Here is a 27,720-nt window from a genome sequence, read left to right on the forward strand (position 1 = left end):
AGAGAGGTTATGGACGGAGAAGAAACTTAATGTCTCTCCTTTCCTCCGTGTCCATCCATCCGTCTATCCGTGCTTCCATCTGCCTACTCCTCGCTCCAGCAAAAGCCATTAAGAATGACAAAGCACCTTTTTTGTTTTAAAGATGGGTCCCGGGAGCAGCAGGCAAATTGCCTGGTTCATGCATAATAAACCAGGCGTGGAAACACACCAAGTAATAGGCTACATTTGTAGGGAAACAAAATCGTTAAGCAAGCCTGTTTGCAGGGTTTTCTGGGGAAAAAAAAATAAAATAAAATTTTATATATATAAAATAAAGGCAGGCTGGGTGCGGAGGGGCTGGCAAACCTCCCTTGCCCCTCCTGGCATTGGCTCTGGCTAAAAGCTTCGGCGAAATAGGTCAGTGGAGCCTGGCACGCATCCTGCTGCCCCCTTGGCTGCTTGCCTGGGGTCTGGGGGCCAGCAGACCCCCCAGGGCCCACCGCCCCCATGCCCCTGCTGGTGACAGGAGCTGATGCAAACATCACTGAGGTCCAAGTGTTGCCCTGTGCTGGGCACGGGGAAGGAGCTTGTCCCTCCTTGGGGCAGCTGCAGCACCCACGTCCCCAGCGCCACTGGCCGTGCCACCACTGAGACCCCCAGGACCTTGGAGACCCCCCTCCAAGCCACTCTGTCCCATGAAGGGGGTCACTCACACCCACCCTGTCACGATGCTCCCGCAGAACAAAGGCGACCTGCAGCCCCTTTTTTAACATTTATATTTATATATATATATAAAAAAATTAAATATATATAATATATCGTGTTTAAGACTAAAAATATAGTACATAATATTTAAAAAAAAGGAAAATGAAAAATAAAAAAATGGGAGGTGGGGGCAGGGTGGGGGCATCACAGATACGTGTCTCTAGGGGTCTAAACCAGCCGGTGCTAGGGAAGGGACCCGCTCGCCCAGTGCCGGGGGGCTCAGCCATGGCCTGGGGGGCCCCGTTCCCACCCCGGCAAGAGTTTTAATTTAAAGCTTCGGCTTCGATTCACGGCACCCGGGGATGGCTGGGGCGGGACACCCGTCCTGCGCTGCCGTGGTGGCTATTGCTATCAACGTGGGGGTGCAGCACCTGGGGCGGGAGCCCCCCGAAACGGGGCTGTCCTCGGGGGGGACGTGGGGCAAGGAGAGGGTGCGTGTAGGGGGTTAAATCAGGCACCATTGCAAGAAATGGCACGCAGTCCTGCAGTTGGAGGCTCAGGCTGGGCACGGGCTCAGCACCTTCCAGGGTTTGGCCCGTCCTGACAGTACCTTTTTGGGGGGGTGGGGATGTCGAGGGGGGAAGGAGGGGGGCAGCGGACCCCCCGGCTGTGCCACTGGGGCTGTGTTGCCAGCACGGCTCTGCCAGCCCCTTCCCAAACCCTCCCGGCAGCCCTTCGAAGTCGTACCTGCTGTCGACAGGGTGGCATCCAGCCCGCTGGGGTCAGTGACTGGGAGTGGGGTGCTCGGTGGGATGGGGACTGCAAAGCATGTCCCCCTCCCCAGGACAGACCCCGTGGGGTGGGCGCATGTGGGGAGGTGTTTCGTACCTAATCCCGGGGGACCGCAGGGACAGTTTTGGGGGGTGGGGCCAGGATGTAACCGGGAAGGGCTCCCCGGCCAAACCCCCTCACTACGCCTCCACCCTCCCACCAAAACTCATCGCCCCCGGCAAGACCCCCGTCTGCAGCTCCTGAGCTGACGGCTGGGCGAGCGTTATGGCTGCAGGCAGCGAAACTGGGGTCCCATCGCCCCAGCTGCCCAGTGCCTCCCAGTCCCTGGAGCTGGGGGACTGGCTGAGCTCCTGCTCCCAGCTGGTTTGGTTTGCTGTGGCTCAAAACATTCGCCAAACCCGCAGGGCTGGGGCGGCAGCGTGCCGGGGATGGGGTTGGGGAGCGGTAACACTTGCTGGTGGCCGGGAGGGCGCTTACACCCCTTATATACACCTTTATATACATTCATAAGAGGGACCCCCCCATCCCCATGCCAGCCGGTCCAACAGGGTGTTGCTCAGGGTGTTGCTTGGGGTCAGGCTGACAACAGCGGGACGGAAACCTGCCGCTGCCTGTGCCGTAGGTCTGAGTGTGCGTATGGGGGGGGGACACGCAGATGCCGGGGGTCTGCTGCTCTGAATTTACCCGTCCTGATCCCCTGGGATTGCGGCTCTGAGGGTGGGCGCGGGGGCTGTCGGCAGGTGGGATGGGTGGGGAGGGGGGAAGCTGGCCCCAAGTGGGGGCTGTCCCCGAAATCAAGGCACAGGGAACGGGAACGGGCTGGGATGGGGCTTTTTTTGGCGATAACAGAAACCATTGCGTATATGTGTGTACATACAGACACGTATATACGCACATATAGCACCTCCCTGCTCCCTTGCATGGGGGTCTGGATGGGATGTGGGGGGGTCTGGGGGCAGCTCGTGTGCAGCCCCTTGCTCCTGCAGAGGAGGGAGAGGCGGGTGCTGGCTCAGGGGTGCTGGGGACCCATCAGGGATGGATCCGGCACCGCAGAGCTCAACAGGGGGGATCCAGGGCAATGGGGGAGTGGAGGCTGCAGAGCCGGCCCCGAGAGCCGTGCGGACCCGCACGCACCCGCTGAGGCTGGCTGGGGTCAGGGGGACGGGACGGGCACGGCAGGGAGGATGCCCCCCAACCCCCTCCCTCCTCTGGGAAGGTACCGAAAAGAAAGAACTGAATGAGTGGAAGCTCGAAGAGACTTGGGGCACGTCCCCGCTGCCAGCAAACCCCAGGGGGGTGGCACAGCACGTGGAGTCCAGCCGCTAGAGGAGAAGCGGGGCAGGAGGGTCAGGATGAGCCCCTGAATATCAGGGGACAGTCGTGAGGTACCTGTGGACCCCTGCTGCCTGCGCCCCCTCCTCCTCGGTGCTGTCTGCCAGCCCCTGCCTGCCCTAGACATGCGTCTGCATCCGCTGCTGGAAGCGCTGCCCGTAGTCCGAGTGCTGGGAGGTGTAGGAGAAGCGCGTGGCGCTGGCGTACTTGCCCATGGGGTCGTAGGCATCGTAGGGTGCCCGGTCCAGGCTGGGGGGCTGGCCGTACCCCAGGCGGTAGGTGGCATAACCGGCACTGGCCGGGAAGGCGGTGTGACCCCCGTAGTTCTCATAGGAAAGCTGGCTTGCCGTCTCGCCGCCCGCCGTGCCGGGAGGGGGTCCGGGACCCGGTGCCGCCTCGGCGTTGTAGTCGGACGCGGGGCCGCGGCTGTAGGTGTTGAGCTGAGCGTAGCCGCTGGAGTGGGAGAGGCGGGAGGGTGGGCGAGTGTCGTAGCGTGCTGGGCCGGGGTTGCGGTAGTCAGTGTAGAGGACGGTGCGGGAGGACGGGCGGTCCTCGTGGGCACGGACGTTGTAGTAGCCGTTGGTGGGGTCCTGCGAGGAGATGGGGGTGGTGGGGGTACGCACTGAGGGGAGAGGACCTACAAGTCCCGGCCCCTTTCTCCTCCTCAAAGCACCCTGCGACCACCCGACCCAGGCCAAAACCGGGAGCTGCCCCTCTTCTACACCCCACATGCCCCGGCACCATCACCAGACCTTGAGCTCGTACTCCTCGCGGGTGTCGATGGTGTCACAGCGAAGGTCCTGCTTCAAGTCCACGTCGTCCTTGAACGACTGCAGGAGAGTGGGGAAGAGACGGACTTGTTCCTCAGTGGTCCCATCCATCCCGGCGCAGGGTGGGGAAGGATGCTGTGGGGTGACCCCCTGGCAGGGGGTGTCCCTTACCGAGTAGATGGCCTTCATGACACGGGTGGCTGTGGACACGCTGGCTGTGTCCTCTTCACGGTCCGCATGCAGTGTCAGGGGCTCCCTGTTCACCGTCTCCACCTTGATGTCCAGCTTGCGCAGGGTGACGTCCTTGCGGCCTGGGGGCACGCAGGAGCAGGGATGGAGGCAGAATCCTCCCACCCCTGCCCCATGGGTGGCACCCCCCGTGTAGGTAGCACCCATGGTCCCCTCTGCTGTGGCTGCCGACCCCCCCTGCTCCCCACTCACTTCCTTTCCGGCGCCGGTAGAGGAAGCAGGCGAGCACCACGAGGAAGCCGATGACGAGGATGCTGGCCCCGATGGTGGCACCGGCAATGATGCCCACGGGCAAGACCTCTACAGGAGACGGGGAGATGTTAGCTGGGGACAGGGGACAGGGGCACTGCCAGGAGGTGGTTGCAGCAGGAACGCGCCTGCCCTCGCCGACACCCTGTTGCCGGCAGCAGCCGAGACCTGGCCGGGTTCCCCGGCATCCTGGTGTGCCACGGTGCCGTGCCGGCGCTACCTTTCTCCTCCAGCTGGATGATGGCGGTCCCCGGCCCGAAGCTGTTCCAGGCCGTGCAGTTGTAACGGGTCTGGAAGTCGGCGTCCATGACGTTGTTGATGGTGAGGGTGGAGAGGACCCCGCTGCCCGTGTTAGTCCGCTCCACGGTGTACCGCTCCAGCGTCCCTGCCTCCAAAATGTTCTCCTTCCAGGCCCACGCCTGGCCCCGCCGGGGTGGGGGAGAGGGGGCTGCGTCAGCACCCACAGCTCAGCGTCACCCCCAGCACCCCTGCCCCCCCCCCCCCGGCACTCACGATGCGGTCTGGGGGAGGTGTGCTGCCGATGAAACACTCCACCTTGCCGCGGTCGCCGCGCACGGCGTACTGCACAGCCTCGCTCGAGATGATGGGGGGTCCTGCGGGAGGCACGGGGCGGGGGGCTTGACTGGGACCCCGGGGAGAGGGGGAAACGCTACGGCATCAACCCATCCGTGTCCTGGATCCGGGTCTGGCACGGGGGGGCTGGTGCCTGCTCCCAGGGGGGGCACTCACCGTTGACGAAGAGGGTGACCTCGCGCTCGCCCACGCCGATGCGGGGGACGATGGCTTTGCAGACGTACTGCCCCGCGTCGGCTTGCGTGACGGACTTCAGGTACAGCTGGTTGCTGTTGCTCAGGACCTGGGTGCAAGCACCGTGGGGGCATGAGGGAGGGGGCAGGGGACCCCCCCCAGATCACCCTCCCCACCTCAGCCGCCGGACCCTACCATGTTGGATTCCTTTTTAGTCCAGGTGAGGGTCAGTGGCGGGTTGCCGGACCACACGCATGTCAGCGTCACGTCGGAGCCGATGTCTGTGACAGTGGGTTTGGGGTCCACCACGATGCGAGGGGCAACTGGAGAGAGCGGGGGGAAGAGGGTGAGGAGCAGAGCTGGGGTGGGGTGGGGTGGCAGCAGCCTGGGGGTGCCCGGGCAGGGGGGGGCTGCCCCACTCACAGTGCACGTCCACCAGCGTGCTGACGTTGGTGCTGCCGATGTCGTTGTGCACCTCGCAGGAGACGGGCTCCGTGAAGAAGGTGTAATCCACCTGCGTGTCGTACTTGTTCTCCTTGGCGTCCTCGATGATCACCCCCCCCTTGGCCCACCTGGGGGGGGGCAGGGCAGAGACCCAAGGCGGGCACGTTCAGGGGACACACGGGACCCCCAGGGCCCCGTTTGACCCCCCCCCCATCCCCATATGATGTCGCAGCCAAGCCAGGAGGTTGGGGAGGGACCTCCTGGGGTCCCGCCGGACCCTCACCTGTAGCCTTTGATCTCAGGGTTGGCAGTCGCCATGCAGGTGAACACGACCCTCTCGCCCTCTTGCACCGTCTGGGGCTGGATGGACAGGGTGACAGTCGGGGGATCTGCGGGGGGGTGGACAGAGCCCTTGTGGGTGCTGGCACAGGCTCAGCAGGGCAGCGGGAGAGGGGACAAAGTGGCCTGCCTGCCCCCTCCCCACACTGCCACCCAGGGTATGGCCCGCCGGGCGGGAGATCCCAAAAGCTCCAATGCTCAGCGTGTGGCCACCCAGCGTCCCCGTCCTTCATGGGTGCTCGCTGTGGGTGCCCTGCATCCCTGCCTGGTGTGGGTGCCCAGCATCCCTGTCTGGTACAGGTGCTTGCCAGGAGCACCCAGCATCCCTGCCTGGTGTGGGTGCTCATCATGGGTACCCAGATTTCTTTGCGGTGTGGGATGCTCACCGTGGGCACCCAGCATCCCTGCCTGGTGTGGGTGCTCACCATGGGTGCCCAGCTTTCTTTGCAGTGTGGGATGCTCACTGTAGGCACCCAGCATCCCTGCCTGGTGTGGGTGCTCACCATGGATGCCCAGCATTCCTTCTTGGTGTGGGTGCCCACCATGGGCACCCAGCAATCCCTGCCTGGTGCAGGTCCTTGCCATGGGTGCTCAGCATTCCTTCTCGGTGTGGGTGCTCACTATGGGTGTCCTGCATCCCTGCCTGGTGTGGGTGCTCACCATGGATGCCCAGCATTCTTTCTCGGTGTGGATGCCCACTGTGGGCACCCAGCAATCCCTGCCTGGTGCAGGTCCTTGCCATGGGTGCTCAGCATTCCTTCTCGGTGTGGGTGCTCATGGTGAGCACCCAGCGTTCCTGCCTGGTGTGGGTGCTCACTATGGGTGTCCTGCATCCCTGCCTGGTGTGGACACCCAGCATCCCTTCCTGGTGTGGGTGCTCACCGTGGGTGCCCAGCATTCCTTCTCGGTGTGGGTGCCCACTGTGGGCACCCAGCATCCCTGCCTGGCGTGGGCCTCAGCATCCCTGCCTGGTGTGGGTGCTGCCGGTGGGTGCCGGGCTCCGGCAGGGCAGACCCTTCCCACAGCAGCCACTGGAGGTCGGTGTTCACCGCGAAGTCCCAGCCCAGCCTCCCCCCTCCAGCTTGGCACCAGCCGGCCGGGTCTGGATGAATCCCACCGTGGGCACGACCCCTCTGCGAAGGCACCCAGCTCCAACCACAGGGCTGGGGGACCCTGCGCACCCCATGATGCCCAGGTACCCCCAGAAGTCACCTCTGGCTCCCTGCCCTAGATGAACCAACCCCCCCCCCAATACTCAAGCATCGTCCCTCCGCCCCCAGCACCAACTCACGGTGAACATTCAGCTTGACGAAGGTCTCCTTGCCGGCCGGGATGGCATCGTTGGTGCTGCGGCAGGAGAACACCCGCCCGATGTCCAGGTCGGTTGGGTTGATGGCAAGTTGGCTGGTGGTCGTCTCCCGCTTGCCATCAGCCAACACCTCCTACCGGGGAGAGAGGACGGGCCCCGTTGGCTCCCAGCACCGCACTGGGAACATCGAAGCATGGCACAGGGCAGAGGGGGGGAATGCGGGGTCCCAGCGTGTCCCCGTACCGTGCTGGTGATGGCTCCATCCTGCTGGAGCCCATCCCGGTACCAGACGATGGTGGCTGCCGGCTTGGCGCTGCGTGCCCGGCACGTCAGGTTGTATGGTGTCCCTGCACGCAGCAGGATCTCGGGGGCTCCGTCGATGGTGGGGTCCTCGGGGGGGACTGCAGAGGGGAGAGGGGACACCGGGTGGGTGCCGGCTGCTTGGAGCGGGGGGTCCTGCCCACAGCCTCAGATGCAGGCAGACCCCGCTCCACGCCACGTGATGCTGAAAAATTGATACTGCTCTGATAAAGGGAAGAGTGATGAAGGGCAGTGGAGGCAGGCAGCATTTGACAGCAGAGCGTCAACCGGGCTGGCGCCGCCCGGGTATTAATCCCCTTTTTGATCGGGAGCTAAAGCCTCGTTACTGATTTATTAGGGCTTGGCTCTCGGGGAGATGTAAAGATGCCATTTGGTGTTGGGATGGAAACCCTGTGCTGGCACACGCTGGGGCAGGAGGCACAAGCCAGGCACAGTGGCCTGGGGTGTCCCTGACATGGGGGCTTGGAAAGGGGGGCTCGGGGCGGGGGACACACACGGTTCATACCGTGTGTGGGGAAACGGATGCTTCAGCTGTTTGTGACCGACCCCGGGAGCTGGCAGTAATGATGGAAATGGGGACTGGGTGTCTGGTGGAGGAGTGTGGTAGTAGGACAGGCAGAGGCGGTTGTAGGATGGGCAGAGAGGGAGAATCCTCCCTGTCTGGGGACCCCAATATCCACAGGAGCGTCCTCTGCCCAGTGACCCCCATGCCTGGGGAACCCCCTGCCCAGTGACCCCCATGCCTGGGGAACGCCTTACTTGGGGACCTCCCTGCCTGGGGACCTCTCTATCAGGGACCACCCTGTGCAGAGACCCCCCTGCCCAGAGAGCCCTTTGCTTGGAGAATCCCCTGCTTGGGGACTTCCATGCCTGGGGGTCCCCCTGCCCGGGGACCCTCTGCGCTGCCCCAGCTGAGCCCCACACTGGACAGGGGATGCAGGGGGGACCTTGCTGAGCTTGGCAGGGGATGGAGGAGACCCCAGGTGCCCCCAGCCTTGGCAGAGCCATCCCAAAGACCCTGGGGTGGGGCTGCTCCCGCCAGCTCACAGCCCCCGGCCAAGCACGGTCCCTCCAGGCTGGGGGTCCTTGGGGACAGTCCCTGCCCGGGAGCGCAGGGAGCTGCTCCAGCAGCTGCGGCACGGGGAGAGCCGCGCTGCTCAGTACCCCAGCCACATCTCCCGCTCACATGCCTTTTATCTCCCGTCTCGCAAATGGGAATTTCAATGCCAGGGGAAGAAGGAGAAAGAGGGGGAAAAAAAAAAAAAGAAAAATTAAGAAAAGCAAGAAATCCGCCCCAAAACCCCATTCATGCAACATTTCCGCTGCGGCTCTGGCATCTCCTTTTTTTTTTTTTTTTTTTTTTTTTTTTTCCCCAAGACACAAAAGTCAGGGAAATCAAAGTTACGGCACTCGTAGGTCCCGTAACTCAGCCACGGTGTGAATATAGATTAAGGCATTAAAGATAATGGCACATCCAGGCTACCGGAGGAAGGGAGGGCAGCAGCGCAGGCAGTGACAGCTTTTCCCCCGCGGTGCTGCCTGCGATGGCTCAGGGGACATGGGGGGCGGTGGGGGACATGGGGGGCGGGGGGGGGGCTGGCTCCTTACTCAGCACGGTGAGCTTGGCCCGGCGGGACCGCAGTGCGGCCTCGGTGGCCTGGCACTCGTACACGGCGTCATCGGAAAGCTCGGCGTCGGTGATCTCCAGGTTGTACTGGCCCGAGTCGGCCGTGCCAATGATGCGGTAGCGTGGCCAGGCTGTGGGGACAGTACGGGGGGGGGTGTCACTGTGGAGGGGATGGGGTTCACCCAAATTCTCCAAGGTTAAGGGGATGCTCCAGGGCCCCTTTTCCGGGGAGGAGAGGCTGGTGCGATAGGGAGCCCCCTGGTTCACAGGGCAGCAGCTCCTGCGCGCTGGGGTACAGCCTGGGCAGACCTGGGGGGCTGCCACCTTGCAGCCTGGTCTCTGCCTGCGCCCGGTGCCAGCCACAGTGGGGACACAGGCGGCCAGTGGCGACCTGGCAGATGTGGGGTCCCTGGTGCACATGGGATGCTCAGTGCCCGCAAGGACCCCAGTGCCTGCAGGGACCCCAGTGTTCTCAGGGACCCCGGTGCCCACAGAAAGCCCAGTGCCCACAGGGACCCTGGTGCCCACAGGGACCTCAGTGCCCACAGGGACCCCAGTGCCCACAGAGACCCCAGTGCCCGCAGGGACCCCAGTGCTCTCAGGGACCCCGGTGCCCGCAGGGACCTCGGTGCCCGCAAGGACCCCAGTGCCCGCAGGGACCCCGGTGCCTGCAAGGACCCCAGTGCCCACAGGGACCTCAGTGCCTACAGGGACCCCGGTGCGTGCAGGAAGGAGCAGAGGGTGGGCAGCAAGCCCCAGCTGGTGCTTTGGTGCTGGGGCACATGCCACCAGCCTCCCAGCAGCCAGGGATGCTGCACAGGGAGCTGGGAAACGGGGCGGAGGGAAGCAGCGCCGCAGGAGACGTAACACGGAGAGCTTCACGCGTGGTGACAGCCCCTGCCCTGCGCAGTGACATCCCCAGAGCCACCCGCTACCCCATGGGTACCTTTGAGCCCCTGCCCCATGCCCAGGGCGAGGCCGTCTTTGGTCCATTGCACAATCCCGGAGTAATTGAGCACCACGCAGGAGAGGACGATCCTCTGGCCGGCCACCACCGTCTGGTCCTCTGGCTCCTCCACAAACCGTGTCTGTGCCGCTGGGGATGGAGGAGGGGGATCAGCCAGGGCCTGGGGTGCCACGCACACCACTGGCCGTGCCGGCAGCGCCCGGTGCTCCGTCATGCTGGTGGCTCTGGAGTTGCCACCAACACAGCCCCCCCAGGCCCCCCCCAGAGCTGCCCGCGGTCCCCAGAGGTTTCAGAGGGGCTGCCGGGGCTGTGGGACCCCCAAAGCCGGGCTCCAGCGCACCCCTGAGCCCCCGCCCTGTGCAGCAGCTGGGATTGATCTTGGTGGCAGCGCCCGTCACGCGGCCGGCGGGTATTGACCAGGACATGGCGGGGGGGGACGCGTGGGGTGTGCCAGCGTGGGCGTGCTGAATACACGCGTGTGCTGCCGGCTCCGGGACAAGGGATGGGGACCAGGACCCTGGGGGGGCAGTGGGGAGAGGGGCATCGTGGTGTAGGAGCTGCCTTTTCCCCAGTGATTATCCCCCTTAAAAGCTTTTTTTTTTTTCTAAAATATTCAAATTATTTCCGCTGTGGTGCGGGAGAGGGGGAGGCAGAAATCCCTTTTGGGGATGAGCGAGCTGCGGATAACGAAGCCGCTAAGTCCCCAGCACGGCCTCCGCCAGCACGGCTCACGGGGTGCCACATGCCCTTGCCACGGCCACGCCGGGCACGGCCACGGCTCAGGCACCCCAACCACTTGGGTTTGTCCCCAGCTTGTGCTGCGTCCCTGGAAAGCTGGGGACTCTGGGCCTTTGATCCTGCAAACAAAGCCCCCCGACACCTCCTGAAATCCCTGCGCCGGCTGCTGCCTCCCTTCCTGGCAGCCCCCGCTCTTGTGCCAGCCCTGGGGACACCATGGCGCCAAGGGGGACAGGATGCGCTGGTGCTTGGCACCCTCCTTGCCATGCTCGGCGCAGGGGACCAATGTGCCACCACATTGCCTGTGGGTCCTGCCATGGGGTGGGGTAGGGCAATCTGCAAGGCCTTGAGCTGGAGAGACCGCATGACCCACGTGCAGCATCCCCAGATGCCAGGCTGTGCCACCAGATACACCGAACGGGTCAGCATCAGGCATCCCCAAAACCCTGGGATGGGGCACCCTAGGATCCTCAGGACATGGCACCCCAGGATCCACCAGATGGGGTTCCCAGGGACCCTTGGGATGGGGTACCACCAGATCAGGCACCCCAGGGTCCCTGGGACCTGGTACCTTGGGATCGCTGACACATGGCAACTAGGATCCTCAGGATCCCTGGGATTGGGTGCCCCAGGATCCTCAAGATATGACACTCCAGTGTCCCCGGGATGGGGTACCCAGGCATCCTTGGGATGGGGCACCCCAGGATTCCCGGGATGGGCTACCCCAGCACAACAGTGTGCAGTAAACAGGCCGTGCAGCACCGCTGGCCGTGCACAAGGGACCTGCAGCAGCGATTTGGGGACAGTCACTGCTCCCTGCCACCCTGGGGTGACCCCATGCCACCACCCGGGCCCCCCCAGCCCATGCCAGCCAGTCCCACGGCCCCCACGGGAAGGGAGACAGAGCAGGGATGCAGGGAAGGAGGGGGATAAAGGAGAGAGCGGGAGAGATGGGGGAAGGAGGGGAGGATGGGGCAGGAATGGGGGGGCCAGGGGGAGGGGGAAATAAAAAGCAGAGCGGAGATCAAAGCGGAAGGTGCCTGGAGAGAGGTGGGCGTGAGGGAAGATCAGAGCCGGGGAAAGGGGAGCGAGACAGCTGGGAGGAGGCGCAGGCAGCAGCGGCCGCCTGCCAGGACAGCACGGGGGGGACCACAGCGCTGGCCTGGCACGGGGCTGGCACGGCGCAGCCTGGGTGACGTTTACGGCGGATGAAGGTGACACAGCAAGGAGCTACCCGCTCTGGGTGCTCTGCCCTCCGCCAGCCGTGCCAGCATCCTGGGTGCAGGGGATGCTGCCCCTGCCCAGCCCCGGCGAACTCCAGCTCGGCTGCTAATCCCGGCAGCGGATCGTCAGCTGCTGCGGGTATTTAGGCTGCCGGCTCCCCAGGCAGCATCTCCCTCTCCCCCGGCAGGACGAGGGAGCACCCCACAGCACCCACCCACCCACCACCAGCCCCCTGTGCCCATCACGACGCCGTTGTCCCCAAGCTCCGAAACACCCAGCGACGGGACCCTCCTGCACGCCAGCACCCAATGCAGCGGTTCCCCAGGGCAGGGACAGATGGGTGGCAATGCCACCCACCCCACCCCCTGCCAGCTGAGGTGGCAGGTCGCCAGCGGGTGCTGGCAGCGGTTGTCAGAGCGCGGGAGCAGTCGGGGTGCGATGCACGCCGGCTTGCAGCACCGTTCTGCCTCCTTCCCTTTCCTCCCCTTCTCCAAGGGGCTTTGCTGGGTGCCCCAAGGGCACCAGGATGGGTGGTGGTGGCGGTGGCGGTGGCGGTGGCTGGGGGGGGGTTGAATGTCTCCCCCCCATCAAGCACTGCCCGTCCTGCTGGGCAAAGGGCTGTTTAGTCTGGAGGAGGGTGATCCAGGGCCAGCGGGCGCGGGGGAGGCTGCGCACCGAGCAACGGCCACGGCACAGCGAGCGCTGAAAGTCTTTCCATGTCGCGGGGCCTTGACATGACGCGGAGGAGACGGGCGGCTTCCCAAAGGCTGCGGGCTTCAAAGGCAAGGGGTGCCCCCCCCCTCCCATCGCCGTGCCCCCCTCATTGCCGTGCCCCTCTCACCTCGCCGTGCCCACCCTGTGAAGCTTTGGCACCTCAGAACAGCCGATCCCACCCACCCCTCACCCTGCGGCGGGCGCGGGAGAGGTAGTGGCACAGGGGCTGTGGGCTCTAAGCATGCACGCACACGTGTGTGCACGGGCACACATGCGTGCGTGCCTGGGAACATGCCTGTGTGCATGGGGACACATGTATGTGTGCGTGGGTTTTGCGCTTGTGCATGGGAATGCATGCGTGCGTGCACTGGAATGTGTCTGTGTGCATGGGAACATGTCTATGCATGGGAGCATGTGTCTGTTTGCATGGGAGCACACACGTGTATCCCTGGATTATGCCTGTGTGCACGGGAACATGCCTGCGTGCGTGGGAACATGTCTGTGTGCACGGGAACATGCCTGCGTGCGTGGGAACTTGCCTGTGTGCATGGGGACACATGTATGTGTGCGTGGGTTGTGCACTTGTGCATAGGAATGCGTGCATGCGTGCACTGGAATGTGTCTGTGTGCAGAGGAAGGCACAGGAGCATGTGTATGTGCGCATGGGAACGTGTCTGTGCATGGGAGCATGCCTGTTTGCATGGCAACACACACATGTATCCATGGATTGCGCCCGTGTGCATGGGAACATGCCTGCATGCGTGGGAACGTGCCTGTGTGCATGGGAATGCATGGAAGCATGTGCGTGTGTGCCGGGGAGTACACATGTGTGCAGGAGGCAGGTATCCATGTGCATGGGAACACGCAGCCGTGTACCCGAACATGCCTGTGCGCGCGGGAGCACGCCGGTGTGCACGGGGCAGGCAGGCGTGCCGCGACCCTGCGGGGCTCCCTGCAGCCCCACGCGTGGCTCATGCGTGGCTCCTGCGTGGCGCTGGGGTGGGGGGCAGGCAGGGACCCGGGGGGGGCTGGGGAGCCCCACTCCCGGCCCTGTCTCCCTCTATTTATCAAACCAAGGGCTGATTAAGCCCTGGGGCTGGTGCTCCAATCTCCCTCTCTCTCCTCTCGCTATTAAACTCAGGGTTCAAAGAAAAGCTTTTTATTCACACTGACAGCTTTCAGATGGAGCTAAATCTCTCCGTGCTAGAGTTTTTTTTTTTTCATTCTATTTTATTTTATTATTTTATCTCTCTCCCTCCTCCCCTTCCTCTTCTTGCTGCTTTTAAATTTAAGCCTTTCCCCCTTCCTCTTCCCAAGTTGTTCGCTTCTATTTATATTGAAAAAAAAAAAATAGACAGGGAGGAGGGGAAAAAAAAAACAACAACCACCCTCCACTGGTTTTATGCTGCTGGAGAGAAGAAAAGAGGATTTGGCTTCCTTGTGGCCCTGCCCGGCAGAGCGGAAAGGGAGAGATGGGAGAGGAGGGCAGGACGAGACCGCGGCTGGATGCTGCGGACAGGGCATCGCTCCCGTCCCCATCGCCCCCGCCGCTGTCACCACGCTGTCACGGCCCTAGCGCCAGCGCCCCGAGCCACTTGTCACCCGGCGCGAGGCAACGGGATGGAAAAAAAGCGCAACCGCTGCAGCCAGCCCCGGTATAACCCAACAGGCGCTGGCGATGGAGGGGACCCCGCGGACCCCTCGCCGGCCACCTGGGGAAACTGAGGCACAGAAGGCGGCTGAGCTCAGTCCCACTGGTGGATCCCACCGGGGATGGGGACGCAGCCCCCCCGGGGTGCCATCCTGCCGGGTGCTGGCAGAGCGGTGCCGCGCCTCGCCAGCGGGATGTGCCGGCGCTGAGACGTGATCAGGGCTGGCACATCCCCGCGCTCCCCCCGCTCTGCCCAGCGTCGGGGGCTATTTTAGGCTCCAGCAATTTGGGTCTTTCAGCTAAACCCGGCCACGTCTCAGGGCAGGGATGCGGGTGGCTGGTGGGGTGGCCCCCAAACTGGTGACCCCCTACCCTGTGTGTCCCAGGGTGGCAGCAGGGCCCCATCCTGACCCCAAGGATGGGGAGCAGGGCTGGGACAAGGCTCCAGCAAGGTTTCCTGGAGGGGACTGGGGGGTCCTCGCTTCAGGGATGCCCCCGACCACCTTCCGCAGCATCCCCTGGTCACCGCTGGCCCCGGCAGGATGGGGACCCAACCGGCAGGTGCCCGCCCCGGCAGCGTGCTCGCCTGCAGCTCCCAGCCAGTAAATTGATATTTACTAGAGAGGGTCCCTGTTGCCATCAACAATTTATGAGCCTCCTTCGCTGCGATTAGCCCGGCATGACAGCGCTGGCCAGGAACAGGCCGAGCTGGGTGCTCTGAAAGCAGCTTGGCAGGAGAAGCCGCTTCCGCTCCTTGTTCGAAGTCACTCAATGCCCTTTTCTATTTTCTTCTCATTCCTCTTGGCTTTTTAACGCTAACGTGGCTGGATGGTGGCTGGCAAAGCTGGAGCAGCTTCGGGCGGGAGCCCTGGGATGGTGATGGTGGTAGTGATGCGGTGATGCTGGTGGTACCGGCAGCCGCGGACCCATCCCGGTGCCAGCTGCACCATTTGGGGGTGAAAGCTCTGTCGTTGTCCCCCGGCTTTGTTACCGGCCCCCGGCGCATCCTCGTCAAAAAAGCATTGACCCCGTTTGACCAAAATCTCTCTCCTATAATCCCGCTCTGATTGACATTAATTGAATATTACTATCCTTTAATTCCTCATTAATTGAATCCTGCAGCCGCTACTCCGCGGTATGGGGAGCTGGCAGCATCCTTGCCGAGCCAGCATCCTCAGTGGCTGGTTGTCCCCATCCCCATCCCCGCCATGCCAGCCTCCTCGGTGGCCAGTTGTCCCCATCCCTACCGTGCCAGCATCCTCAGCAGCCGGTTGTCCCCATCCCCTTCCCCGCCGTGCCAGCATCTTCAGTGGCCAGTTGTCCCTGTCCCCATCCCTGCCGTGCCAGAATCCCTGGTGGCTGGTTGTCCCCATCCCTACTGTGCCAGCACCCTCGGTGGCCAGTTGTCCCCATCCCTGCCGTGCCAGCATCCTGGGCAGCCGGTTGTCCCCATCCCCATCCCGGCTGCCTCCGGACCCTGCGCCCTGGCTCTGCTCCCGGCGCTGGCGGGTCCTCCCCATCCCGGCAGGAACGGAAAGTATTTCAACACCATCATATGACGCCAGCGCATCGTTGGCGAGCACCCAGCGCCCGGGCTCGGGAGGCACCAGGACGGGGCCGCATCCAGACCGCTCCCCCGCCCCCCCCCCCCACCCCCCCGCTATCTCAGGGGGCATCGCTGCATTTGACCCCATTACTTCTGCACATGCGATGGCAGTGGCAGAACTGGGGCTGTTTTAACCTCCTCCCAGGGGAAAATCAGGCATGGGTGGCATGGGAGCACCTGCAAACTGCCCACAGACCCCCCTACAGCCACGCTGTGCCTCAGTTTCCCCCGAGGCTGGGGACATTCAGGTGTCCCCAGCATCTCTGGCAGACTGGTAGGGCGCTGGCGGGGGCCGCTCTGTGCCTCCCCCTCCGCTCCCCACTCCCCAAGCCAGTGGAAGCGAAGCTCTCCGGGGAAAGGATGCTCCAGTTATTTTCATTTTTTAAAAGGCAAAATTATAAAAACAAATGAGGAGGAGATTGGTTCCCCTCCCCCGGCCCCGCCGCCTCTCCTCTCCACCCGCTTTTGGCAGTGCCGAGCCCCACGGCCTCCCTGCGCCCCAGCCAGGGTCACCTTGGCCGTGCCACCCTGGCACAGCATCCCCCAGGGCACCGGGATGCAGGACGGGCACCCATCAGGATCGGGGCCCCCCATCCCCTCTGTGCCACTGAAGTGCCCACGGGGAACCTGGCTCTGGTGTCCCTCCATGTCCCCCGCTAAGTGCCACGCCATAACCCCCCGCCACGGCACTGTCTCCTCCCATAACCTCCCGATTTCTCATTTCCCAGCCCGGTTGCCATCGCTGTTGACACCAATCTCACAACAAATTTAGCAGCTCATTTCCCATCCCATCAAATATTCCACCTCGATTACTCCCTGGGCAGGGAGATGGGTGCTGCCGTGCCGCGCCGGCACCTCCGTGTCGGACCCCATCAATAGCCTGGTGGGAAGATGCCCGTGGCGGTGGAGACACCCCCTGGTACCCTGGGTACCACATCCTGGGCAGCATCCTCAGGTCGCCCTCGTCCCCAGGAGATGCTGGAAACTGAGGCAGGGGAAAGGGAGAGATCAAAGGATGACGGGCATCCACCAGCCCAAGGATAACCATGTCCCCTCCGCCGCCACTGCGACCCCCCCACTTCTCTTCCCATCCCATCCCCAAATTTTCCACCCGAATCTCCTGCCTTTTACAAGCAGCCAGGGCGCACAGCGGGGGAAGATGGGCCGAGGCCCCAGGTCGTCATTAAAGGCAGGGTAAAAATACGCAACGCGGGGACCATGCAAAACAATTTTCAATTAAAATCTCGTTGGGAAGAGGCATAAATACCGGGGGAGATGACGTGGTGGAATTGGGTTCTATTTTTCCTTCCTGAGGAGCCTTAAATATTCCCCACCTAATAATAATAATATAAAAAAAAATGAACTCCCGACTTACGAAACAACATATAAATTCCCCTCGTAATTACATTACTTTCAGCGCTGCAAAGATGCCAATAAAATATAAACCAGCGCTGGGCAGAGAGAGAGAAAATATAGAAGAAAATAAATGAATTGCTTTAGTGCGGTACAGCAAACGAGCCAGGCTGGGGCGGGGGGGGGGAACTGTGGGGGCCAGGACCCCGATTGCTGCCCCATGGGACCCCCCCGAGGACACCACTGCTGCCCCACAGGTCTCTGTGCTCATCCCCACGTGGGGGTCCAGGGTAGGGCACAGCCCCCCCCAAGGGGGATTCATCCCCAGGGGACCCTGGTTGGGGGGTCCCAGCAGGAATCCCCGGACCCCCACATCCTGCTCCTGCCCCCCCAGTGCAGGCAGAGGCTGTGGGGGTGGGAGTGGGGGGCTTTGTCTGCCGCCCACCCGCCCCGTGCTGGGAAGGACCCGTTGGCCGCCCAAAGTTGGTGGAAAAACTCGGCCCCTTTCTGCTGCCGTTAATGCCGGTGAAAGGGGGCAGCCAGGCAGAAAGACAAAGGGCTCGGCAGGCCCCGAGCGGGGCGATGCGGGGGGCACAGGGGGCACAGGGGGCTGTGGGGGGCACGGGGGCATAGGGGGCTGTGGGGAGCTGCAGGGGCATGAGGGGCTACAGGGGCACAGGGGGTGTGGGGGGCTGTTGGGGGCTGCAGAGGGATGGGGGCTACAGGGGGCATGGGGGGCAATGGGGGTGCAGGGGGTGTGGGGGGCTACTGGGGCACAGGGGTGCTGGGCAAGGCTGGCCAGCCAGGCAACGCGGGGGGCACGCACCGGAGGGGTGTGCTTGCATGGGAGCACGTGTGTGTGTGTGTGTGTGTGTGTGTGTGTGTGTGTGTATGCGCGCATGCAGCAGCTTTGTGGTTGCATGGGAACTGCATGCAGCAGCTGTGTGCTTGCATGGGAGCACACGTGTGTGCATGCAGCAGCTGTGTGCTTGCATGGGAGCACACGTGTGTGCATGCAGCAGCTGTGTGGTTGCATGGGAACACGCGTGTGTGCATGCACCAGCTGTGTGCTTGTGTGGAAGCATGTGCATGTGCATGCACCAGCTGTGCATGCGTGTGTGCATGCACTGGCTGTGTGCATGCACTGGCTGTGTGCTTGCACAGGTGTGTGTGTGTGTGCACCAGCTGTGTGCTTGCATGGGCATGTGTGTGTGCACGCACCAGCCTGTGTGCTCGTGCAAGAACGTGTCAGGGTGTGCGCACGCACCAGCCGCATGCTTGCACAGAACAGCGTGTGTGCACACCAGCTGCGTCCTTGCAATGGTGCACATGTGCGTGCATGCATGCACCAGCTGTGTGCTTGCATGGGAGCGTGTGTGTACGTGTGTGCGTGCACCCGCTGCGTGCCTGCACAGGAACATGCATCTGTAAGAGCTGGCGGTGCAGGCCCAGGCCACGCGTGTGGAACACGTGTGTGCAGCCGTGTGCACGGCTGGGTAAGGACAGACACCCCCAGATGACCTTTGCCCCCCCTACAGCACCTCCGGGTGGGGGTCCCTGCTGGGTCTGGGGGGGGCTTTGCCTCCTCCCTGCTCTGGCGCCTTTGATGCCCAGAGGCTCCGCAGGAGGGGGGCAGGGCGCAGATCGGAGCTGCCTTCGCACCCCAGCCTTCCTCCTCCTCCTCCTCCCAGCGCTGCCCTTTGCACCGCTGCCAAACAAAGGCCTGGGCTGCAGATGTGCGGGGCGCTGCAGATGTTGCTCCCACCCGGGGTTCCTGGGGTCAGCCCCCCCCCTTACCCAAAGCATCCCACCCCACGCAACGTTCCCAGGGACACCCAACAGCACCCAGAGGGTCCCAGCCCCCACAGCGACAGCGCAGACCCTGGTCTGAGCCCCCCCCATTGCTGCAGGGGGGGGGTTGGGCGTCCCAGCCCCCTCCCCATCCCCCCCAGCAGACAGAAGGAGCTGGCAGAGCCTCTCCCCTTGTTATTTCCTCTTCATTTCTGGGGCTGTCAGAATTATGGAGCAGTGCTGTTTATTGGCTTGAGTTTAATTAATTTGTGTAATATCCCTGTTAGGAACAATGTCTAATTAAGACTTTTGTTTGTCTGTGCGCGTTGATGGGGGGGTGGGGGAGCTCTTCTTTGGGAAAAGGGGGAGGGGGGGGAATAAAATTCCCTAATCATTAATGAAGGGGGGGAAAAAAAAATATTTAAACAGTGTTGGCATCCTTCCACCAAGCTGCTGGTAAGCGCTCTCGTTACAGATGTCTTAATGAGACATCTCTTAATAATGGGATTATCATTCACATTGAATCGGGACAAGCAGCTGTGAGAGCGCAAGGCTCCGATATGGGCCTCCGCATCCCGACGGATGGAAAAGGATGAGTCAGAGGATGAGCCCCGGGCTCCTGAGCTCTCGCAAGGGACGGCGATGGCACCGTGCCTCAGTTTCCCCACGGGTGGCTCGAGTCCCGGCCGGTAAAAGCAGCGCCGCCAGCACCGGTAACGGGATGAGGTTAAATCCGGTATCTCCGACGGAGCTGGTAGCGGCCCGTTTCCATCCCTGGCAAATGGGGTTTAATAAATAATAATAATAATAAAAAAAAAAACTAAATGGGAGGGAATGGGAGTTTGAAGGGAAGGGGGGAAAAATTCATGGGGATGGGGGGTGGGTTGGCATCCCTCTCCGGCGGGACCCCCATTGCAGTGGGGACCCCAGGTTGTCCCCCCGCCTGGGTGCTCCATTCCCCCCCTGCTCCCAAGGGGACGATATGGGCAGGAATTCCGGCTCCCTCCTCCCCAAGCGTGGCAACCAGGGCTTGGGGGGGTGGGGGGAGGGGAACGGAGCCCCCCAAGATCTGCCCACCCACCCGCTGGGCTCCCCAGCTGCCACATCGCGCCCCCCCCCCCCCCCAAACCAGCCACATGCCCCCCGTGAGGATGTGGGGCTCTCGGGCCCCCCAGGCCCCCCCCCCCCCCCCCTTAGGCTATCTTGGAGGGGGGGGTCCCATGCAAGTTTGAGCCCAGCAGCTCCCACACCCCACGCTGGGTGCTGGGGTCCCCGCAGCTTGGGGGAGGGGGTTACAAGCATCGTGTCTCTGACTGGGGGGGGGGGGGATCCTGGGGTTGGGGGGGGCGGGGGGGCACAGCACTCCCTCCCCTCTGGGGCTCAGCAAATCCTGCTCAGGAGAAGCTGGAGCTGGAGGGAGCAGCCCTGGCTCCCGCTCCCAGCTCCTGCGGTCAGAGCCCAGCAATGATCCCACAAGCCTGGAATTTGAGGAATTTCCTGCCAAGGCTCTCTGGAAGACGAGGGAGAGAAAAAAAAAAAAAAACCAAAAACCCAGAGCTTAACCCTCAGCTCCCCGCGGCCGCCCTGCAGCGGGCAGGGGGCTCAGACCCCAGGCAAGGGGCTGGCAGGGCTGGGGGGGGCATTTTAAGGGGGAAGAATTTACCTTTGGGGGGTCCTTCTCGCTGCTCCCCAGCTTTTTTGGGGGCCAAGGCTGCGGGCCCTGCCTTGCGCTGCCCGAGTTGACGGGCAAAGCAAACCACGTCGTGCCTCAGTTTCCCCACTGCTGCTCTCCTGCCTCCTGCCTGGCCCCGGGGAGCCTGCTCCAGCCTCCACCCAAACACACCATCCCACAGCCCCCAGCCCCCCCCCCCCCCCCCCCCCAACCCGCCCCGAGTCCCCCCTGACACCTCCAGCAACCCAGCGGCCCGGCCGGGGGGCTCAGCACCCCCAGCCCTCCCTCGGGGGGCACCCGAACCAAGGCTGGCAGTGGCGCCGGATGGGAAATCCCCTCTCCAATGTTTAAAGCTATTGTTTTAAATCAAATCCACTTGACAGGTGGGGATTTTTAAATAAAAACCAAAAAGGAATGGGAGGGGAGAGGAGAAGGGTTAGGGGGGTCCTGCTCTGCTGGGGGGGAGCGGTGGGAACCCCAGACCAGCCCCACTTTGTCCTGGGCACCCTGCGAGCAGCGGCACCGGGATATTCCCTTCTCCGGCACCGCCCGGGAGGATGCTCAGAGGCAACCTGGGTGGGGGCAGCCTGGGTGCCCCCCAACCCCGCAGCTCCCACAGGATGGGGCTCGCTGCGTGTCGCCGGTGTCGGGGCCCAAGGGTGGTGGGTTTCCCCGGGGCAGACCCCGGTGATGGGGCTGCAGCCTTCATCCCGCTCCTCCTCCCGGCCCGGTGGCGATGCTCCTGCAGGCGCAGCGGGGTGGATGCCCGCACCCCCTTGCACGCACACACACACACACGCTCCCTCGCACACCCCCGCACATGCGCGCTCCCTTGCACGCCTGCACGCTCCTTTGCACGCCCGCACACTCCCTTGCACGCCTGCACACTTTCCCCCGCTCCTTTTCTTTGCTGTTCCTATGGCAACCCTTCCAAGGCACACAACCGCTCTCCGATTGGAAATAAAAGTTGTTTTTCCTCCCCTCCTCCTTTACTCCACTCTTTCGCTTTCTCCCCCCCCCTCTTATTTTGATTTCCATTTGGATCATAATCCGCCCGTTGCCATGGCAGCGCTGGCAGCCCTTTATGTCCCAGCCCTTGCAGAAAAGGCCTCTCTCCCCCTTTTTCCCTTCCCTGCGCCTTCCCCAAGTGGGTTTGCTCTTTACATTCCTCCTTCCTGCCATCCCCTCGCGGCAGCGACCCCAGCAGCGTAGGGATCCAGCCCAGCACCGGGGCCTGGCGTCACCGGCTGTGCCACGTCTGATGCCACGCCGGCGGGACTTTTGCGGCGGGTGGGTGGAAAAGAGCTTGGTTTTCAGCTCCGAGAGATGTATCCCAGCAAAGTCCAGGCTGGATCCTGGACCAGAGCTCCATCCCTTTTCCAGATAACCTTAACTCTGCCCCATTGCCTGGCCGTGCTCCTCACTGGAGCATCCTCCCCTTGGGGATGGTACCTGGGGGCTCCTCACTGGAGCATCCTCCCCTTGGGGCTGGTACCTGGGGGCTCCTTTTCCCCTTGGGGCTGGTACCTGGGGGCTCCTCGCTGCAGCATCCTCCTCTTGGGGCTGGTACCTGGGGGGCTCCTTGTTGGAGCATCCTCTCCTTGGGGCTGGTACCTGGGGGCTCCTCGTTGGAGCATCCTCCCCTTGGGGCTGGTACCTGGGGGGCTCCTCGTTGGAGCATCCTCCCCTTGGGGTTGGTACCTGGGGGGCTCCTCGTTGGAGCATCCTCTCCTTGGGGCTGGTACCTGGGGGCTCCTCGTTGGAGCATCCTCCCTTTGGGGCTGTTACCTGGCACTGCCACTTGTCCATCCCAGAGGGTGATGTGGTGGCCACGCTGCCACTGAAAGAAGTCACGTGGGTCACACTGCCAGCACGGGATGGTCCCTCCGTCCCCTCCGTCTTCCCTGCTTGCTGCCTCCCGCCCGCGCCGTGCCCACTCCTGGCTGGGAGCAGGAGGTTATGAAAATGAGCTGTGTGCCCAGGAGACTGTAATTATCTGCTAAGTGTGAAAGCTAGAGTGATTAATTAAGAGATAATAAAAAGAAAAGGAGGCTAGAGAGGGAATAACGGATGCTTTGATGATAAAACCTGAGGTAAGGCAAGCAATTAGGGGAATCTTTATGGAGAGTTAGCTATAATCCCCACGCTGCCCGTGTGGTGGGGGGCTGCGTGTCAGCTGGATGCACAGACGGACCCACGGACGGCAGTGGCGGAGCAGCGAGGCCAGGCAGCCACAGTGTGCCACAGTCCTGTGACCGGAGCTGGCTCCGGCATCCCTGGGGATGTGCTCACCGGGCCGGGCGTGCATCCTGGTGAGCCGGGCAGTAGGATCCCAGGTAGGATCTAGGCCAGGAGGAAAGCTGGCTTGGGATTAAACCAATCCCGAATTAAAGGATGGGAATGTAATTAATGCTGCTCAGCTCTGGTCAGTGGGGGAGAGGTGCCCAACGACCCTGGTTTCACCTCTGGATGGTTGCGGCGCCAGAGGTCACTGCGGACGGACACACGGATGGCTCCGGACACACGGATGGCTCCAGGTCCCGCAGAAAATGGGTGGGACGCTGTGGGCACAGGCGGCGCTCCGGGCTGGCGGAGGAGGCTGCCGGGGGGCTCGGTGGATGGGCTGGCTGCTCCCCGCCGGCAAAGCGGGCCCCGGCGCGGCAGCGGGTGATTCAGCCTGGCACGGGATGCCCAGGCAAGTCCCGGCACGGGGCGGTGGCTCCGTGGCAGGGCTCGTCCCGCCAGCCCCAAAGGCTGCCTTGGCCCCAGCACCGCAGCGGGGCACAGCCCGGAGCAGGATCCGGCCCCTCCTGCAGAGCTGTGATGCATCCCTCGCTGGCTCCACTCCCCATCGGAGAGATGGGGGCAACCCCAGTGTGGGGAAGGGGCTTCGGCCCCTTCCCGCGCCTGCCCCGGAGAAGGGAAAAGCAGCGGCAAAACCCCACCAGTGCCTGCAAGCCCTGATCCCAGTTGCCAAAATGGTTTCCTGAAGGGTGGCTGCGGTGACCTGCCACGGCTCTGATCCCTGCACTGAGGGGTTTTGGGAATGGGGGTCTGGAAGGGTGTTGGATATGATCACGGTGATCCAGGCTCCCGCCTGGAGGGGACATGGGGGGCGGTTGGCAGGGGACAGAGCTCGGCCACCGCCGCCGAACACGGTGAGGCCAAACAGGAGCCAGAGATGGATCTGGCAGCTCCGGTGCACGGGCAGTGGGCTCACTCCAGGCGAGCAGCCTGGAGACCCCCAGGATCGGGCGAGAGCCCAGCGGCCACCAGTGTTGCCACCGCTCCTTGAATGCCCACCCAGGGCATGATGCCAAACGCTACCGGCTCCGGCACAGCCCCCAGCCCCAGGGAGGAGGGGTGAGGGCCACCATACTCCCCACACACACACACGACCATCTCCCAGGGGCTTTTATCACCCTGCAGCAGACAACAATCATCTTAAAACCACATCACGCCAAGCGCGGCTCCGGCAGCGTGCGGGGAGGCCAGCCACCACGGCTCCGGCACAGGGAGGACAGGCAGGTGCCCCCCACCATCCTCATCATCCCTCCGGCTGCGCTGAGACCACCAGGACCTTCCTGCACCTCCTTCCCCCTTGGGGAGCCACCGAGGGCATTAACGTCCCGGAGCGGGGCTAGTCAGGGTGGCCCTGTGCCCTGGCACTGTCCCTCCTGCCCCAGCACCATCTCTCCTGCCCTAGAAATCGGGCGCCACAAGGGGCCACATCCTGCCATCCAAGCTCCATCCAAGCTCCATCCAAGCACGCCTGAAAAAGTCACCAGCAAAGGGACCAGCCTGACCTCAAGCCACCCGGTGCCACCCCTGCTCCTTCAGTGGTGACATCTCCCAGCTCAGCAGGGGCGTGCTGGGTCTCAGAGCCACACACTGTGGGAGCTACAAGCCCCCCAGGATGACACCCCCCCCCTGCTGCCACCCCTCCATCAGCCCCTGTTTCTCTGCTGTTTCAATTTTACTGCTTTTGAGAGGGAAGGGGGTGGGGGGGCGGGGGGGCATAAAAAAAAAAAAAAAAACCCACAGAGAGAAAAAGAATCACCCAGAAAATGAATAAATATTTCAATTTGAGGTGCAATCACGGCGAGTGATTGAAACGGGGGGAAGAATAATGGGTTTCATTTAGATAAGATACAGAAAATTATTTAGTGAGAAATGAAGAGTGATGAAACCCATTCAACATCTTTGTGTGCAAGGACGTGAATGGCACCGACCCCCCCCCACGCACACGCCGGCCGGCACAGCCCCAGGGGGGCAGGGAACCCCAAATTTTGCCCCCTAACAGCAGCAGGACCCCCCCCACACACCCAGCACCCCGGTTTAGAGCAACGCTCCGCGGCGTGAGCAAAACTTAGCTGGTGGGGACAGTGACGGGACAGGGATGCTCGAGGGGGGGGACCCTCACCCAGGGATGTGACCCCAGCCCCACCGGAGCCCCGGGCCCAGCCATCTGGCTTTTCCCTCGGCCAAAGCGGCGATGCCGGAGCTGGGCCCCTCTCGCTGCCGAGATCCACATGGCACCGGGCGGGAGAGCGGGTGCTTTTGTTCCTGGGAGGGCAGCGGAGCCCCCCGCGCTCCCCCCAGCCCTGCGCGGGGGAGCCTGGGATCTGCCCCCCCCCCCCAGCCCCCTAAGAGGCTTTGCACGCTCCTTTTAAACCCTGGGTCGACTCAATTTTTTTTCCCTCCTCCTGGCATCTTAGCAACGCCGCCCCCTTAATTAAAAATTAGATTGGATTTTGCAGCTGGGAAGGAGCCGGAGGCCGTGCAGGGGCTGCCTTGGCCAGCCCTGGGCCGAGCCGGCTGAGACCTCGCCAGCTCGCTGCACGCATGGCGCGCTCCCCCGCCGCCCTGGCGTGGGGCTTCGGGGAGGTCCTGGGGGGACACACCCCGCTGTCCCCCCCCCCAACCCACCCCTCTGCGTGACCTTGGCCGAGCGAGTCCCTGTGCCTCAGTTTCCCCAGGCTGGCACGGCGCGGTCCCTTGGGGGTGAGACAGGGCCCAGGGAGGGGGGGCTCTGGCTGACCCCCGGCTTGCAGCAAGCCCTGGGAAGCAAATGGGGGGGGGGGGCAGAGGGTGCCCCACACTCCCCCCGGCAGGGGCTGCCTGGGCTGGGAGCAGGGGGTCCTGGCTGTCCCCCAGAGACACCCCCTCGGCTCCCGGCCCGGACCCGCCCGTCACCCCCAGCCCTGGGTGACCCCCCTCAGCAATTGGGGCGCCCAGGGTCAGGTCCCCACTGCTAACGGGACCCTGGTGACCCCGGTCTGTCCCCCCTCCCTTCCTGACACCCCCAACTAACCCACCCAAGCAGCGCTGACCACCCCCTCCCCCGGCTCCCCCCGCCTCGCCGCGACCCCCCCCCCCCCCCCCTCCCCCGGCTCTGGCAGCACGGGGAGTCCCGCGGGACCGGGACGGGGGGGGACCAGGACACAGATTCGGCGGGAGGGGGACGGACACGGGACACACACGACACAAGACCCCGACCCCCAGCCCGGGACATCCATCAAGAGCAGAACCGGGGGAGCAGCCGCAGCCCCGGGCTTGGGAGACCCGGCCCATCGGGACCCCCCGGTAAGGGGGGGGTTAACGAGGACCGGCCCCGGGGTACCAGCCCCGGAGGGGGTCGGGTGGGGGTGTCCCACCAGAACTAGCATCCCCTCCCCCAAGACCGAACTGCTGCCGCCGCGTTCCCCGGCTGGAGCCGCTCTCATCCCACCGGGACCGGGCGGCACCGGAGCCGCTGCCCGAGCCGGGCCGCAGCGCTGCCCGCCGAGTTCCGACTCGCACTTCGGCGCTGCCCGGTACCCGCTGTCCGGTAACCCCGATGCCCCGTGGCCGGTACTCGGAGCCCGGTGTCCAGAGCTCGATGCCCCCTGTCCAGTACTCGGAGCCCGGTGTCGGTACTCCCGATGCCCTGTACCCGATGCCCGGAGCCCGATGCCCGGTGTCCGGTACCCGCGATTCCCGGAGCTCGATGCCCCGTGTCCGGTACCCCCGATGCCCCGCGCCCGATACCCGGTGTCCGGTACCGGGAGCCTGATGCCCCGTGTCCAGTATCCCCGATTCCCGGTGTCCGGTACCTGGAGCCCGATGCCCCGTGTCCGGTACCCGGAGCCCGATTCCTGTTGTCCGATACCCCGATGCCCGGAGCCCGATTCTGGGAGCCCGATGCCCCGTGTTCGGTACCCGGAGCCCGATTCCCAGTGTCCGGTACCCCCGATGCCCGGAGCCCGATTCCCGGTGTCCGGTACCTGGAGCCCGATGCCCGGTGGCCGGTACCCCCGATGCCTGGTACCCCCGATGCCCGGTACCCCCGATGCCCGGTGGTCGGTACCCCCGATGCCCGGTGGTCGATACCCGGAGCCCGATGCCCGGTGGCCGGTACACGGAGCCCGATGCCCGGTTGCCGATACCGGAGCTCGATGCCCGGTGGCCCCGATGCCCGGTGGCCGGTACCCCCCGGTGGCCGGTACCCCCGATGCCCGGTACCTGGAGGCCGATGGCCGGTGGCCGATACCCCCGGTACCCGGTGGCCGGTACCCGGAGCACGATGCCCGGTGGCCGGTACCCCCGGTGCCCGGTACCCCCGGTGCCCGGTGGCGGTGCCCGATGCCCGGTACCCACCTTGCCCGTGGGAGTCCGCGAGAGTCAGGAGGCAGAGGAGGAGGACCCGCATGCTCCCGTCCCGGCCGCGCTGCGGGCAGGGGGCGCGGGGGGTGGCCGCTGCCCCGCTCCGCTGCCCCGCTCGGCCCCGCGCCCCGGTACCGGCCCCGTTAGAGCATGGCCCGGCCGGGCAGGGGCCGGGGAAGGGCCGCGGGCTCCGCCGCTCCGCTCCGCGCCGCTCCGCGCCGAGCCCCGGAGTGCGCTGCCGGCGGGGCGGGGCGGGGGGGGGCGGGGGGGGGCGGGGGGGGGGGCGGGGGGGGGCGGGGGGGGGGGGGGGGGGAGGGGGGGCAGGGCGCCTGTTCGCGCGTCACGCGTGGTTTGGGGCGGGCGTGTGCGTGTTGGGGCGTGTGCGTGTGTGTCGGGGTGTGCACATGTGTGTTGGGGCATGTGCGTGTGTGTTGGGGCATGTGCATGTACGTCGGGGTGTGCACATGTGTGTTGG

At 64.0% G+C, this 27,720-nt stretch overlaps 1 protein-coding gene across 2 annotated transcripts; it reads right to left on the reverse strand.

The window, feature by feature from the left end:
- Positions 1-802: 802 nt before the first annotated feature.
- KIRREL1 (kirre like nephrin family adhesion molecule 1) lies at positions 803-27,462 on the reverse strand. Of its 2 annotated transcripts, XM_040618368.1 has the most exons (15): positions 27,240-27,462; positions 9,831-9,980; positions 8,866-9,015; positions 7,180-7,337; positions 6,919-7,069; positions 5,572-5,677; positions 5,268-5,416; positions 5,040-5,167; positions 4,827-4,953; positions 4,590-4,690; positions 4,297-4,495; positions 4,020-4,127; positions 3,750-3,889; positions 3,561-3,638; positions 803-3,398 (listed from the first exon to the last, which is right to left on the reverse strand). In XM_040618368.1, exons 1-15 carry the CDS (start codon positions 27,289-27,291, stop codon positions 2,928-2,930), a joined length of 2,268 nt encoding a protein of 755 aa, XP_040474302.1. In that variant the 5' UTR covers positions 27,292-27,462; the 3' UTR covers positions 803-2,927. The 2 variants fall into 2 exon arrangements, with proteins under 2 accessions (XP_040474302.1, XP_040474301.1); XM_040618367.1 differs by lacking the exon at positions 27,240-27,462 and having other exon boundaries at positions 9,831-10,080.
- Positions 27,463-27,720: the final 258 nt, after the last annotated feature.

This window comes from Falco naumanni, chromosome 20 (assembly GCF_017639655.2).
Source record: "Falco naumanni isolate bFalNau1 chromosome 20, bFalNau1.pat, whole genome shotgun sequence".
NCBI classification, from domain to species: Eukaryota; Metazoa; Chordata; class Aves; order Falconiformes; family Falconidae; genus Falco; species Falco naumanni.

Coding starts and splice junctions, on each gene's coding strand:
- KIRREL1 (XM_040618367.1), bottom strand. CDS start 10,065: ATGACGGAGCACCGGGCGCTGCCGGCACGGCCAGTGGTGTGCGTGGCA. Junction 4,691..4,826: donor GGTCACCCTCTTCGTCAACG/GTGAGTGCCCCC, acceptor TGCCTCCCGCAG/GACCCCCCATCATCTCGAGC. Junction 3,639..3,749: donor TCATGAAGGCCATCTACTCG/GTAAGGGACACC, acceptor ACTCTCCTGCAG/TCGTTCAAGGACGACGTGGA.